The sequence below is a fragment of the Macaca thibetana genome, chromosome 11, assembly GCF_024542745.1.
Source record: "Macaca thibetana thibetana isolate TM-01 chromosome 11, ASM2454274v1, whole genome shotgun sequence".
NCBI classification, from domain to species: Eukaryota; Metazoa; Chordata; class Mammalia; order Primates; family Cercopithecidae; genus Macaca; species Macaca thibetana.
This window is the reverse complement of record NC_065588.1, coordinates 50,050,094-50,062,902: the sequence shown is the minus strand read 5'-3', so window position 1 is coordinate 50,062,902 and position 12,809 is coordinate 50,050,094. Positions and strand designations below refer to the sequence as shown.

Below are 12,809 nucleotides of genomic sequence, written 5' to 3'. Positions count from 1 at the left end.
TCAATGGACGGTCCTGCACTACAATGGCAGAGTTGAGTAGATGCCACAGAGACCACATGGGCTGCAAAGCGTAAAATCTTTACTATCAGGCCCTTTACAGAAAAAGTCTGCCAACTTCTGGCCTAGATCAAAAGTTTACAATCAATAATGACTGCCCTCGTCTCAAAAAGACTAGATTCTAGTCTCTTGATTGAGTGAAAACAATGGGAGCCGTCAGCAAAACATTCCTTAAAATATTACATAAAAAGATAAGAAAAACTATTTGTTTCTAAATTCTTCTCTAGAACCTGGAATCTTGGTTTCCTGGGGCTTAGAACTGGAGCTGGCTTAGGGATTTATGCATCCCAGAGTGAAATGGAGCTCTGGGCCTAGAGCAGCAGCAGCAGAGCACAAGACAGAGGCCTGAGTCCATTCCTTCTCTGGGTGGAGCAGATTGTCTGACATGTCATCCCACCAATCACAGGCTTAGAGACACAGTGAAGGCCCTGACTCGGGAACAGGAGAAGCTTCTTGGGCAACTGAAAGAAGTACAAGCAGACAAGGAGCAAAGCGAGGTAAGAGGCTCAGAGTTGATTTGCTTTCTCCATTGTCCAGTCAGTGTTTGATTCCCTTTCGAGAGCCAGACACCAAAGGGAATACAAATGTAAAGAAGACATTGACATTGTGTGCACTCCACTAGGGAATATAAGACATATACCCAAATCAGGATTAGTCAGAGTGGAAAAGTGGAATATAAGAGTACAATGCCAGCTCAGTGCAACCTCTGCCTCCTGGGTTCAAGCAACTCTCATGTCTCAGTTACCTGAGCAGCTGGGATTACTGGCGCATGCCACCATGCCCAGCTAACTTTTGTATTTTTAGTAGAGACAGAGTTTCACCATGTTAGGCAGACTGGTCTCGAACTCTTGACCTCAAGTGTTCCGCCCACCTCAGCCTCCCAAATTGCTGGGATTACAGGTGTGAGCCACTGCACCTGGCGTCAAGAGAAATCTAATAAAGTATTGTAGAGCTCCAGGGAGGTGTATGAGTGCACATCTTGTTAGAGACATAAGAAAAGTCTTTTTAAAAGGGGTGTGGAGGCCAGGCACAGTGGCTCACGCCTGTAATTCCAGCACTTTGGAAGGCCAAGGCAGGCGGATCACCTGAGGTCAGGAGTTCAAGACCAGCCTGGCCAACATGGTGAAACCCCATCTCTACTAAAAATAACAAAAATTAGCCAGGTGTGTCAGGTGCCTGTAATCCCAGCTACTCAGGAGGCTGAGGCAGGAGAATCACTTGAACCCGGGAGGCAGAAGTTGCAGTGAGCCTAGATCACACTATGGCACTCCAGCCTGGGTGACAGAGTGAGACTCTGTCTCAAAAAAGCAGGGGAGGGCCATGGCTGGGCATGGTGGCTCACACCTGTGATCATAACACTTTGGGAGGCTGAGGTGGGAAGATTGTTCAAGCCCAGAAGTTCAAAACCAGCCTGGGCAACATAGTGAGACCCTATCTCTACAAAAAATTTTTAAAATTAGCCAGGCATGCACCTGTAGTCCCAGCTACTCAGGAAGCTGAAGTGGAAGGATTGCTTGAGCCCGGGAGGTCAAGCCTGCAGTGAGCTGTGATCGTACCCCTGCACTCCAGCCTGGGTGACAGAGCAAGATTCTGTCTCAGAAAAAAAAAAAGGGATGGGGTGTAGGGCATGTAGTAGCCTAGTACTTTCAAACCTTTTTAGCAGAACCCTTTCCTCTCCTCCCACCAATAAAGTTTTTCATCTTGTGTGGACTCTCACTGAATAAACAAAAACAATATTTTATTACTATGAATTTATTTTCATAAATCTGAATGTATAACATTTACTTAAAAGGTAATGAAAGCAATTAGGTAATTTTGAGGCATACCAAACTTTGAAATGAGAGGCTGTGGATGACTGTTCTGTCAGCCTCAGCAACTAATATATTTCTGTATTTTATTTTGGTTGTGCAGTATTGAGAACACCTTGAGTCACACACAAGTAGGTGCAAATGATAATTTTTAAACTGTCCACCTTGCAACTCAGTTTACTCTTCAATTCAATAGAAAATACAATAGAAACTATTCTGAGCTTTGCACAAAAATGAATTAACCTGGAAACACATGCCAATTGGTGATCTCCAGTGTGTTAACTTGTGATTTTATGCGTGTTTGTTTGTTTCTTTGTTTTGAGACAGAGTTTCATCTTGTTGCCCAGGCTGGAGTGCAGTGGCACGATCTCGGCTCACTGCAACCTCTGCCTTCCAGGTTCAAGCGATTCTTCTGTCTCAGCCCCCTGAGTAGTGGGATTACAGGCACCTGCCACCACGCCTGGCTAATTGTTTGTATTTTTAGTAGAGATGGGGTTTCACCATGTTGGCCAGGCTGGTCTCAAACTTCTGACCTCAGGTGATCTGCCTGCCTTGGCCTCCCAAATCACGCTGAGATTACAGGCGTGAGCCACTGCGCCCGGCCTTGTGTTTTTTTTTTTAACATAATTGTTAATAATTTAGAGGACGTTCAAATCAAATATCTGCAGAACTCCTAAATCCCTTCTTCAGTACCCTGGGTTTGGTGTGGAAGATGGTTAAAAACCCTTTGCTCAGCAGTGAGAATAGGTAGAATTTGAGTAGACAGAGATGAGAGTGAGGATATTCTAGGAACAGAGAAAGACATGAGCAAAGGCTTAAAGGACAGAACACTCAGGGCAGTTGAATGTGTGGGTGAAGTGTTTGAGATAAGGCCTCGGTTAGACTGTGGAGGATCTTGAGCTTCATTTTTATTCCACAAGCAGTGAAAGGCTTTGATGATTTTTCAAGCAGGGGTGACATGAACTGTACTTATGGCCAGGTGTAGTGGCCCACACCTGTAATCCCAACATTTTTGGAGGCGAAGGCAGGCGGATCCCTCGAGTCAGGAGTTCAAGACAAGCCTGGGCAACATAGTGAGACCCTGTCTCGTCTAAAAAAAAAAAAAAAAAATCACAAAAACTAGGCAGGCATGGTGGCACACACCTATAATCCCAGCTACTTGGGAGGCTGAGTTGAGACAATTGCTTGAGCCCAGGAGTTGGAGGCTGCAGTGAGCTGTGACCATGCTACTTCACTCCAGTCTTGGCGACAGAGTCAGATCCTATCTCTAAAAAAGAACATAACTGTACTTAAAAAATCAGAACTGTACCTAAAGAAGAATAATCTGATTGCCTTGTGGAGAATGAGCTAGTTATAAAGTTATTCAGTAGTCCAAGCAAGGAATAACCAGAGTCAGATAACGTGGTTGTGGTGGTAACAGAGGAGGGGAAATGGCTGTGACCAGGATGGAGAAGCAATAGGCTTTTCTGTGGGCTGCTAGGGAGAGGACAGAGCCAAGCATGGCACCAAGGACACCAGGTTACTCCATCCTGAGTAACGTGGGAGCTAGTTGTTACCATGGACGGAAATAAGAGTAGGAAAGACTGGGATGGGGTAGGAGGTAGACCGTTGAGTTTGAGGGGCCTGTAGGGCATGAAGACTGAGTTTTGATTTAAGAGAAAGAATGGAGTAGCAGAAATGGTACATGGAATGCCTACATGGAAGACCCGAGGCTATAATGCTGGATACCTCAATTTGGGAGCTGGAGACTGGATATGCAGGATTGAGTCCTTTGAGCTGAGAACCCAAGAAGGGCTGGCAATAGTTGAAGGCTTGAGTGTGTGTTAAATCTGAGAAGTGGAACCTTGACCACTCTCATCACAATGGTTCACCTCCCGAGCCACCCCAACACACATACCCCTTTCCTTACCTGCTTTCCGCTTCCATCAGGCTGAGCTCCAAGTGGCACAACAGGAGAACCGTCGCTTAAATTTGGACCTGCAGGAGGCCAAGAGCTGGCAAGAGGAGCAGAGTGCTCAGGCCCAGAGACTGAAAGACAAGGTGGCCCAGATGAAGGACACCCTAGGCCAGGCCCAGCAGCGGGTGGTGAGTGAGGCCCCTTGGCAACAGGAAACAGGGAAAGTTCCAAGGGCAAGTTATAGAAAAGCCTAAGTGTCTAAAGAGAAGGGGAAAGACATGGCTAAAGACGAAACAACACAACCCCGAGTCCTAATGCAGTGGAGTGGAGGGAGCGTGGTTACCTCCCCGGCTGACAAACGGTTCACTGGGAACTCTGATCTCCATCTCCTCCTTTCTCCTGAGGCTGAGCTGGAGCCCCTGAAGGAGCAGCTTCGAGGGGCCCAGGAGCTTGCAGCCTCAAGCCAGCAGAAAGCCACCCTTCTTGGGGAGGAGTTGGCCAGCGCAGCAACAGCCAGGGACCGCACCATAGCCGAACTACACCGCAGCCGCCTGGAAGTGGCTGAAGTTAACGGCAGGCTGGCTGAGCTCGGTTTGCACTTGAAGGAAGAAAAATGCCAATGGAGCAAGGAGCGGGCAGGGCTGCTGCAGAGTGTGGAGGTAGAGGAATGGGGGGGCACCTGGCAATCTGATGGCCACTGCCCCCACCTCTGTGGGGACTCCTACATGTGGTCAGACCCTTTGGGAGGAGAGAAGAGGGGTTGAGAACCTTAGAGGACTCAGGGGTGGAGAGGGGCTTTGAGGGAGGTACACTTTACTTTCTAGGCATGACCCATCCCTAACCGGGGTATCCCAATCCTGATCACCAGAGTACCTTCCTTGGAACACAAACATTTTCTGTCCTAGGCCCCAGACCCTGCCACAATGCCCATTCCTGATCAAGCAGCACCTGCCTTCATGTCCTGTCCTTCATTCAGAGGGTATAGGAAATGAAGGCAAAAGGGGGAAAGTGCTCTAAAAATGATGCTTTAAATAAAGGAAAGGACACAGTAAGGGATAGTGCTAATGACAGTGGCGTTCCTTTTTCTTCCCCTCTTACCCTCCCATTTTCCTTCTTGGCTATCTCCCAGGCAGAGAAGGACAAGATCCTGAAGCTGAGTGCAGAGATACTTCGACTGGAGAAGGCAGTTCAGGAGGAGAGGACCCAAAACCAGGTGTTCAAGACTGAGCTGGCCCGGGAAAAGGATTCTAGCCTGGTAAGGCACCCAGCCACCAAGGGTCCTGTCCTGTGGCCTCCTGAGGCGTCCATACCCCTTCTCTCTGTCTTGGGTATGGGCTCAAAAGTACTAGGTGTCCACTTACATGTTGGGTGGCATTTCACTTGCGCAAGCAAGCCCTCGTTGGTTTGAAATATGCATTTTTTGCCGGGCGTGGTGGCTCAAGCCTGTAATCCCAGCACTTTGGGAGGCCGAGACGGGCGGATCACAAGGTCAGGAGATCAAGACCATCCTGGCTAACATGGTGAAACCCCGTCTCTACTAAAACATACAAAAAACTAGCCGGGCGAGGTGGCGGGCGCCTGTAGTCCCAGCTACTCGGGAGGCTGAGGCAGGAGAATGGCGTAAACCCGGGAGGCGGAGCTTGCAGTGAGCTGAGATTCGGCCACTGCAGTCCAGCCTGGGCGACAGAGCGAGACTCCGTCTCAAAAAATATATATATATATGCATTTTTTTCTGCTCTCAGGGCACACATCTGGGCCCAGTAGAGGTGACTTAGGAGAATTATAGAGTGGCTCCTTGGTATGACCAAGGCCTCTGCACCCCAGTCTACAGGCAGTCATCCAGGACCCACTCGAGAGGCAGAGACTAAGACTTAGAAAACTGAGTCTCTGGGGCCCAAGACACAGGACTCATGGAAGAAGAGTGTTGGGAATCCCCGTGTGCGTCAGAGCAGGAAGGAAGCAGAGACATGGGGAGACCTGATTCTAGATTGTTGGTCCTGGTCCCAGAGCCCAGGTTCTTGGGGGTACATTCTAGGCTCCAGATTCCATCGGGCCCTCTTCCCTCAGGTACAGTTGTCAGAAAGTAAGCGGGAGCTGACAGAGCTGCGGTCAGCCCTGCGTGTGCTCCAGAAGGAAAAGGAGCAGTTACAAGAGGAGAAGCAGGTGAGCACCCAGGCCCTGTGGATGCCACAGGTGAGGAATTGAGGGCTAGAAACTTTGTAAATTCCCGTCATCTCTTGGCTTAGAAACTGTTCTCTCCAAGAGGGCCCATACCCTGGCTTCTCTTATTAGCGGACTTGGCAGGACAGGGGATGATCTCTGGGAGAAGGGAGGGATGTAAGTGGTGAAGCAGGGGTGCTGCGGGGAGTGTCTGCCTGAAGTCGCCGCAATCTTTGCTGAAGGCATCTAATCCTGAGGAGCTAAGAGTTCTTGGGTGCAGAGAATGGCTCTGCAGGCTAGCAAGGTTGGTACCTTCACGTTCTCTAGCACCTGCCTTTTTCCTTCCCAATTCCAGGAATTGCTAGAGTACATGAGAAAACTGGAGGCCCGCCTGGAGAAGGTGGCAGATGAGAAGTGGAATGAGGATGCTGCCACAGAGGATGAGGAGGCCGCTGCGGGACTGAGTCTGTATAACCCCAGTCTTATAACACCTCTTCCCCTCTCTACCCTCCGCTGTTGAGGAAGGCTCCATGTAACCTTGCTGGGAGCTGCCTCTGCCTTCTATGTGTTTTGCCTTTTCTTTCCCAGACCCTGGTCGCTGTTTAGTCTAATGATACCCCTCATCCAGAGGAGACAGCTGGTCCAACCTTCTCACAACACATCCTTCTTCTCTGCCTGCTTCATCTCCTACAGGCTGCCCGGCAGCTCTGACAGACTCGGAGGATGAGTCCCCAGAAGACATGAGGCTCCCACCCTATGGCCTTTGTGAGCATAGAGACCCAGGCTCCTCTCCTGCTGGGCCCCGAGAGGCTTCTCCCCTCGTTGTCATCAGCCAGCCGGCTCCCATTTCTCCTCACCTCTCTGGGCCAGCTGAGGACAGTAGCTCTGACTCGGTGAGCAGTGGAGGAGCCTGTACAGAAGCAGTAAGGAGGGGTAGGGCCAAACCCAAGTGTCCCAGCCTGGAGTGCAGCACGATCTTGGCTCACTGCAGCCTCTGCCTCCTGGGCTGAAGCAATCCTCCCACCTCAGTCTCTCAAGAGTAGCTGAGACCACAGACACGCACCCCCAGTTAGTTAGAGCAAGAACCTTAGCCATACAGGGCTCTTTTTCCCAGGAGAGAAGAGGCAGGCCCAGCCTCTCTTCAAGGCCACACCAACAGATATCATCCCAAAACCCAGACCAGCCCAATAGCCTCACTGCTTCTCCTCCGCACTCATTCTTTTATTACCCACCAGCCCCTCGAAACGCCTCTCCTGCTGCACCCTTCCTAAGCCCCTCAGGTCACTATCCTAGCCTTGGCTGCTCTTCCCATACTGCCCCAATGTGCTGCTCCCCCATCTTGGGACACCACTCCAAAGCCCAACCCTATCTCTTCGGCATCCAGGAGGCTGAAGATGAGAAGTCAGTCCTGATGGCAGCTGTGCAGAGTGGGGGTGAGGAGGCCAACTTGCTGCTTCCTGAACTGGGCAGTGCCTTCTATGACATGGCCAGGTGAGTTCAACCAGCAAGGCCAGGAGGGAGGTGGTAGGAGGTCAGAGGGAAAGGGCATCCGTGTGGACAGTCACCAGGCCCTGCTGCCAACCCCTTCCCTTCTTGGCCTCAGCCAAGAAAAGGAGATACAGGTATGGTTAACAACAAAAATGACTCACTGCTCCAAATCCCAGATGCCTTCAAGTAATCCCTCCCCCTATCTTATCAATGCACTCAGAGGTCCTGCCTTTAACTGGCTTCTATGTTGTTCTAGCACCATCTTCTGCAGAGCCCAAATTGCCCTGCTTCCCCTCTCTCCTGCCTCTACCCCTTCCCCAACCACCAGGTAGGTACCTAGGATCCTCCGGGGAGGAAGGGAGGTGACCACGGCCCCCAGGGATGGGAGCAGAGAGAAGACTGGGATCCAGCATCCATCTGGCTACACCTGAAATGCTTTCCCTCTTCCCTCACTTCCCTGGGTGACCCTTAGGGAAGGGAACCTACAGGGGTGGGGGTTTCGGTATCAGATTGTCCCCTTCTGCCTTCCCTTTTATTCCCAGGGTCAAGGGGCAGGCACAGGGAAGAGAGATTTGATCATCTAGTCCCAGTTTTGCCTGGATGTGAGATGGGCTCAGGGCAGGGAGGGGGTGATGCTGTCATCCTTCCCGGCTGGAGCAGGAAGATGAAGGACGATGTCAGACTCATTTTCAGCCTCATTAGGCAGCAGACGGAGATGGAGGGAGGACAGCAGGAGGTTGGGGGATGGGCTCTGCACTGCAGAGACCAGCAGAGACTAAAGAAGAGAGGACATGGGGAACTGGAAAAATAAGGCTTCCAGGGTTGTGGGGAGAAAGACCCTGTGGGAGAGGCCAGGATGCTGCATTTGGCACAGGATAACCTGGGAACCCAGGCACATGGGTCCTGCTCCCTGAAGTCTGCAAGTCAAGAAGGGAACAGAGCACGCCGACCCTCTCCCTTTCCCCTCTGTCTCTCTTAGTGGCTTTACAGTGGGTCCTCTGTCAGAAACCAGCACTGGGGGCCCTGCCACCCCCACATGGAAGGAGTGTCCTATCTGTAAGGAGCGCTTTCCTGCTGAGAGTGACAAGGATGCCCTGGAGGACCACATGGATGGACACTTCTTTTTCAGCACCCAGGACCCCTTCACCTTTGAGTGATCTTACTCCCTCGTACATGCACAAATACACACTCATGCACACACACACTCACACACATGCATACACTTAGGCCTCATGCCCATTTTCTATCACACTGGGCTCCATGATATTCTGTTCCCTAAGAACCACTTCTGTGTGCCCTATTTTCATCCCAAGATTTCTCAGTTCATCCTCTCCTACCTGGCTCTTTTGTCCCAGGGAGGGGTCCTGTTCGGAAGCAGTGGCTGAATTTACCCCCTGAAAGTGGTTTTGGAGGAACCGGGATGGAGGAGGCCTTCCCCTGTGGGAATAGAATCGTCCACTCCTAGCCCTGGTTGCTTCTGATACTCACACAGCCACTGCACACACATACTCACACTCACACTCCCTTGTCTGATGCCCCAAAGCCAATTCCTGGGGCACCCTACCCTCTCTAATTTGGGGTTTCTGTTTGTTTACCTGAGTTTTCTCTGGGGCCTGCATAGAGGCAGCAGCATGGACATCACGGCCTCTCAGGTCCCTTTTGGTTCTCAGCTTCGTTGGTTCCTCTTTCTGTTCCCCCATTGCCTTCTGCGCCCCACCCTGGCCTTTTCCATAACCGTAGGTATTCAGTTTGGAGGGTTTTTTGTATTTTTGAGGATTCCTGTATTCTGTATCCTGTCCTCACATCTCCTCACATGGAAAGAAATAATGTATTTGTGCCTTCTGTGAGGGATGGGGGGAACAAGTGGTCCCAGGTATCCCCATTTCCCAGCCCCCTCTCCCTCTCCAGGTCCCCCCATAGCAATAAAAGCTTCCCCCTGATATCCATCCCTTTGTAGTTTGAACAAATATATTTATATGATATGTATGACTGTTGTCACAAAATGTGTTCTTACCATGAGGTGTGACTGGAGCACAGAGCCCAAACCTCTGGCTCTTGGACCCTGGTGGAGGGAAGAGGGAAAGAGGGGACGCATCCCTACCTCATGGCAGGGGATGCTGGGCAGTTACTCTCCTGTCATGCCGGCCACCAGTGGGTTGTCTCAAGTGGGAGTCTGGCTTGGATAATACGGCTGTTGGGGAGGGAGCAAACTGATGGGTCCATGTCAGTTCTGCTTAGGGTTTAGCCCCAGGGTGGGTGGGTGCTGTGGAAAAGTGGGACAAGTTTTCCACTGCCCAGACCTTCACCTTTCATAGCAGCCATCACTGTACCTTATGCCAAAGGACAGGCTTTATTCCTGTCAAGAGTATACACCTTTGAGTACTTAGTAAAAAATGCCCTAAGCCTTATACCTCTAAAGGCGATTTTATATTCCTCCTGTTTCTGTTTCTGTTGCTTTCTCTGTTGCCATCCCCTCATACCTGTGTGCACACTCTGACTCAACAGTCACAAAAACACATTCATCCACTTAACCAGCTTCACAGGCAGACACATACACAGCATCGTAAAGCATTTGTTAAGGACCTGCACATTCACCACGGCTCTCAGCAATGCCCTGCACAAGCACATGCCTACAACCCCCTTATCCTCCAACCCAATAGCTCCCTTCTCAGCTGCCCTCCACTCCCTTCAGGGGCCCTGTGTGGACCACCCCCACCATTCCCTGTCTCCATTCACCTGAAATGCTCCTGTCCACCCCCTTTCCAGCCCCACCTGGATGACATCTTACATCCTTCCTTCTTCCCTCACGTCTCTGTCTCCTAGCAACCCCATCTCGTTCCCTGAATCCCTTCCAAGGAAATTAGAGATAATGGATCTCTCCTCTCTCCATCTCAACCCCTCTTTATTGATCCTCCTTTAATGAAAGTTAATTATAACAATGATTTAATTAATAGAATCCCTCTCTTCCTTTATTGCTTCCCGTATTAAGACTATTAATAAATACGAGCTGGGCTGACAGAGGCATCCATCACCCGCGTGGGATTCCCCCCATCCCTCCTTTTACCTTCCCCCTGTCCCCCTCCCTCTCTTGGCCTATAAACTTGCCGGGGTAGTGGGGGTTAATCAGAGAGGAATTATGAGCCAACATCCCCAGCAGGAGGTGCATTTAATGAAATCATGTGTGATTTATTTTCTGGGGGAGGTTGGGGCGAGAAGAATCTGGGACCCACACCTCCTGGCTTCCAAAGGATGGCTGCCTTGTGCCAAAAAGGAGAAAAGTAGACAAACAGGGACCCAGGCCTCTGCTCCCATGCCACAGCCCTTGCCAAGCCACACATATACCCACAGGAGCCACATGGCTAGCTGCACAAGGCCACTGATAACAGACGCTGTCAGACAAAGCACTTAAGAGGACTGTGGTATAGGTTTTGTTCTTTCCCACCTCCAAAACTTCACATGGGTCCTTCTCACCTTCCTTTCTCTCCAGCCCTATTCTGCTTCACTGTCCCGAATCTGCTTCATACTCCCCTCCTCCATGAAGCCCCCCAGTCCCCCACCAGGCTCCTCAACATGGATATCTAGAGTTTCTAGCTGCTTCTTTCTCTACCCTTTGTGTGTCTTTCTGGGGTGCAATCTGCAATTTCAGACTGCAATTTCACACTTTTGTGGCACCATTTCTCTTCCTTACGCATGATTTGCCTATCCCAGTATCCAAAGCATGGCCCCCGACACAGAGGGAGCTCAAGGAAGGGTAACTGACTGCATGGGCCAGAGGAAACCCAGGGGCAGCCGGATTCCAATTCTAGTTCTCTCTCCTCTTCACTGAGTGGTATTTGGCAACTCAAGCCTTTCTTCTTATCTCTCTTCTATAATGGATCATCCCTTTCCTCCCTGCTCCCCAGCATCCATGCAGAAGCTGATAGACCTGAATGGGCTTGAGACTCTAATGTGAAAGGAGATGTCAGCCAAGTAGCAAATAGGAACTCGTGCCAGTATTTGGTGGTGAAAGAATGAATCCAAACACACCACTCCCCACTTACTGAACCTCAATGACCGCCTGTTACCTACAGGAACGAGCAATGTAGATTGCTTAGTGTGCCAGTCAGGGTCTTCACTATCTGGTCCCAACTTGCCCTTCCATTTCCCATCTACCCTAAGGAACCCTGTACTCCAGTATAACAGAACCATTCCACAAAAACATGCACTACTTTCTTCCTAGCTCAAAGGATACCACCTGCATGAAGCCTTACAGTTATCCTTGGACATACCACATAGAGCACTTTATAAAAAGATGCTACGTGTGTTTACAACTTTTTCTTCTCCCTAAACTATAAGCAGCTTGAGGGCAGATTCTGTGCTTATCCATCACTGTGTTCCTAAAATCTAGTATAGAGACTGGAACATAGGACCAGTCCTCCAAAAATAATCTTTAAATTATTTTAATGAAATGTTTTATACATACAAAATAATACATGTAATGAATAATAAAATGAACATCATTGAGCTCACCAACCAGCTTCAAATAAACATTACCAATACCATTAAATGAAGTGCCATATGTTGCTTGAAAGAACAAAATGTGATGTCAGTTGGGATAGAGGTGTTTCTTCTTTTTTTTAAACAGTCTTGCTCTGTCGCCAAGCCTGGAGTGCAGTGGCACGATCTCAGCCCACTGCAACCTCCGCCTCCCAGGTTCGAGTGATTCTGCTGCCTCAGCCTCCTGAGTAGCTGGGATTACAGGCACGTGCCACCATCCCCCGCTAATTTTTGTATTTTTAGTAGAGACAGGGTTTCACCATATTGGTCAGGCTGGGGAATAGAGATGTTTCTATTAATTCAGGATACTTACACAGTGCTCTGTGTGGGTCAGGTGCCAGGGAATGGAGATAGAATAGTCAAAAACCCCACCCTCAGAGAGTTTGTAGTTGACATAAATTACCAGATACAAGGAAACAAGATAAATGCTACATTAGAGGTATGCACAGCATGCTACGGGACCACAGAGAGGCAGATACTTAAGAAGACTGGGGAAGGCAGAGCTTCCCACAGGTGATAATGTGGGGTAGACATGAGCCAAGCACGTGCAGGCAGAGAGAACAAAATATGCAAAGACAACTTACTCAGAAGTCTATACACTTCAGGTAGGGCTGCCAAGTGAGGATCTTACCCAATGTGGGAAGTGAGGCTGGAAAGGTGAACTCCTGACATTTATTCATACATTCACTCAACAAGTATTAATTGAGTGTCCACTATGTGTCAGGTGCTGTTCTAGATATTGGAGAAACAGCATGAACAAAATAGGAATTGGCTAGGTACAGTGGCCTGTAATCCCAGCAACTTGGGGGGCCAGCTTTGAGCCCATGAGTTCAAGACCAGTCTGGGCAACATAGCAAGATCCC

At 49.7% G+C, this 12,809-nt stretch overlaps 3 protein-coding genes across 14 annotated transcripts in view; all 3 read left to right on the top strand.

Annotated features, from left to right (window-relative positions):
• CALCOCO1 (calcium binding and coiled-coil domain 1) overlaps positions 1-9,396 on the top strand; it is a 394,782-nt gene extending 385,386 nt beyond the window's left edge. The window contains exons 8-16 of the mRNA XM_050748869.1: positions 464-554; positions 3,795-3,950; positions 4,167-4,421; positions 4,892-5,017; positions 5,830-5,925; positions 6,278-6,386; positions 6,616-6,815; positions 7,307-7,413; positions 8,390-9,396. Of these exons, the coding sequence (XP_050604826.1) occupies positions 464-554; positions 3,795-3,950; positions 4,167-4,421; positions 4,892-5,017; positions 5,830-5,925; positions 6,278-6,386; positions 6,616-6,815; positions 7,307-7,413; positions 8,390-8,567 (1,318 nt within the window). The 3' untranslated portion in view covers positions 8,568-9,396. The remainder of the gene's footprint in view (positions 1-463; positions 555-3,794; positions 3,951-4,166; positions 4,422-4,891; positions 5,018-5,829; positions 5,926-6,277; positions 6,387-6,615; positions 6,816-7,306; positions 7,414-8,389) is intronic.
• The window catches only part of LOC126931116 (cyclic AMP-dependent transcription factor ATF-7), a 468,437-nt gene that overhangs the window by 245,547 nt on the left and 210,081 nt on the right, over positions 1-12,809 (top strand). The window lies entirely within an intron of this gene.
• The window catches only part of ATP5MC2 (ATP synthase membrane subunit c locus 2), a 497,231-nt gene that overhangs the window by 440,285 nt on the left and 44,137 nt on the right, over positions 1-12,809 (top strand). Inside the window, exon 1 of one of the 12 annotated variants that reach the window (XM_050749056.1) lies at positions 9,265-9,268. The exons of the other annotated variants lie outside the window; for them this stretch is intronic. The gene's annotated coding sequence lies outside the window, so the exon portion shown is untranslated. Of the gene's footprint in view, positions 1-9,264; positions 9,269-12,809 lie in introns of those variants that run through there. 12 annotated transcript variants of the gene reach the window in all.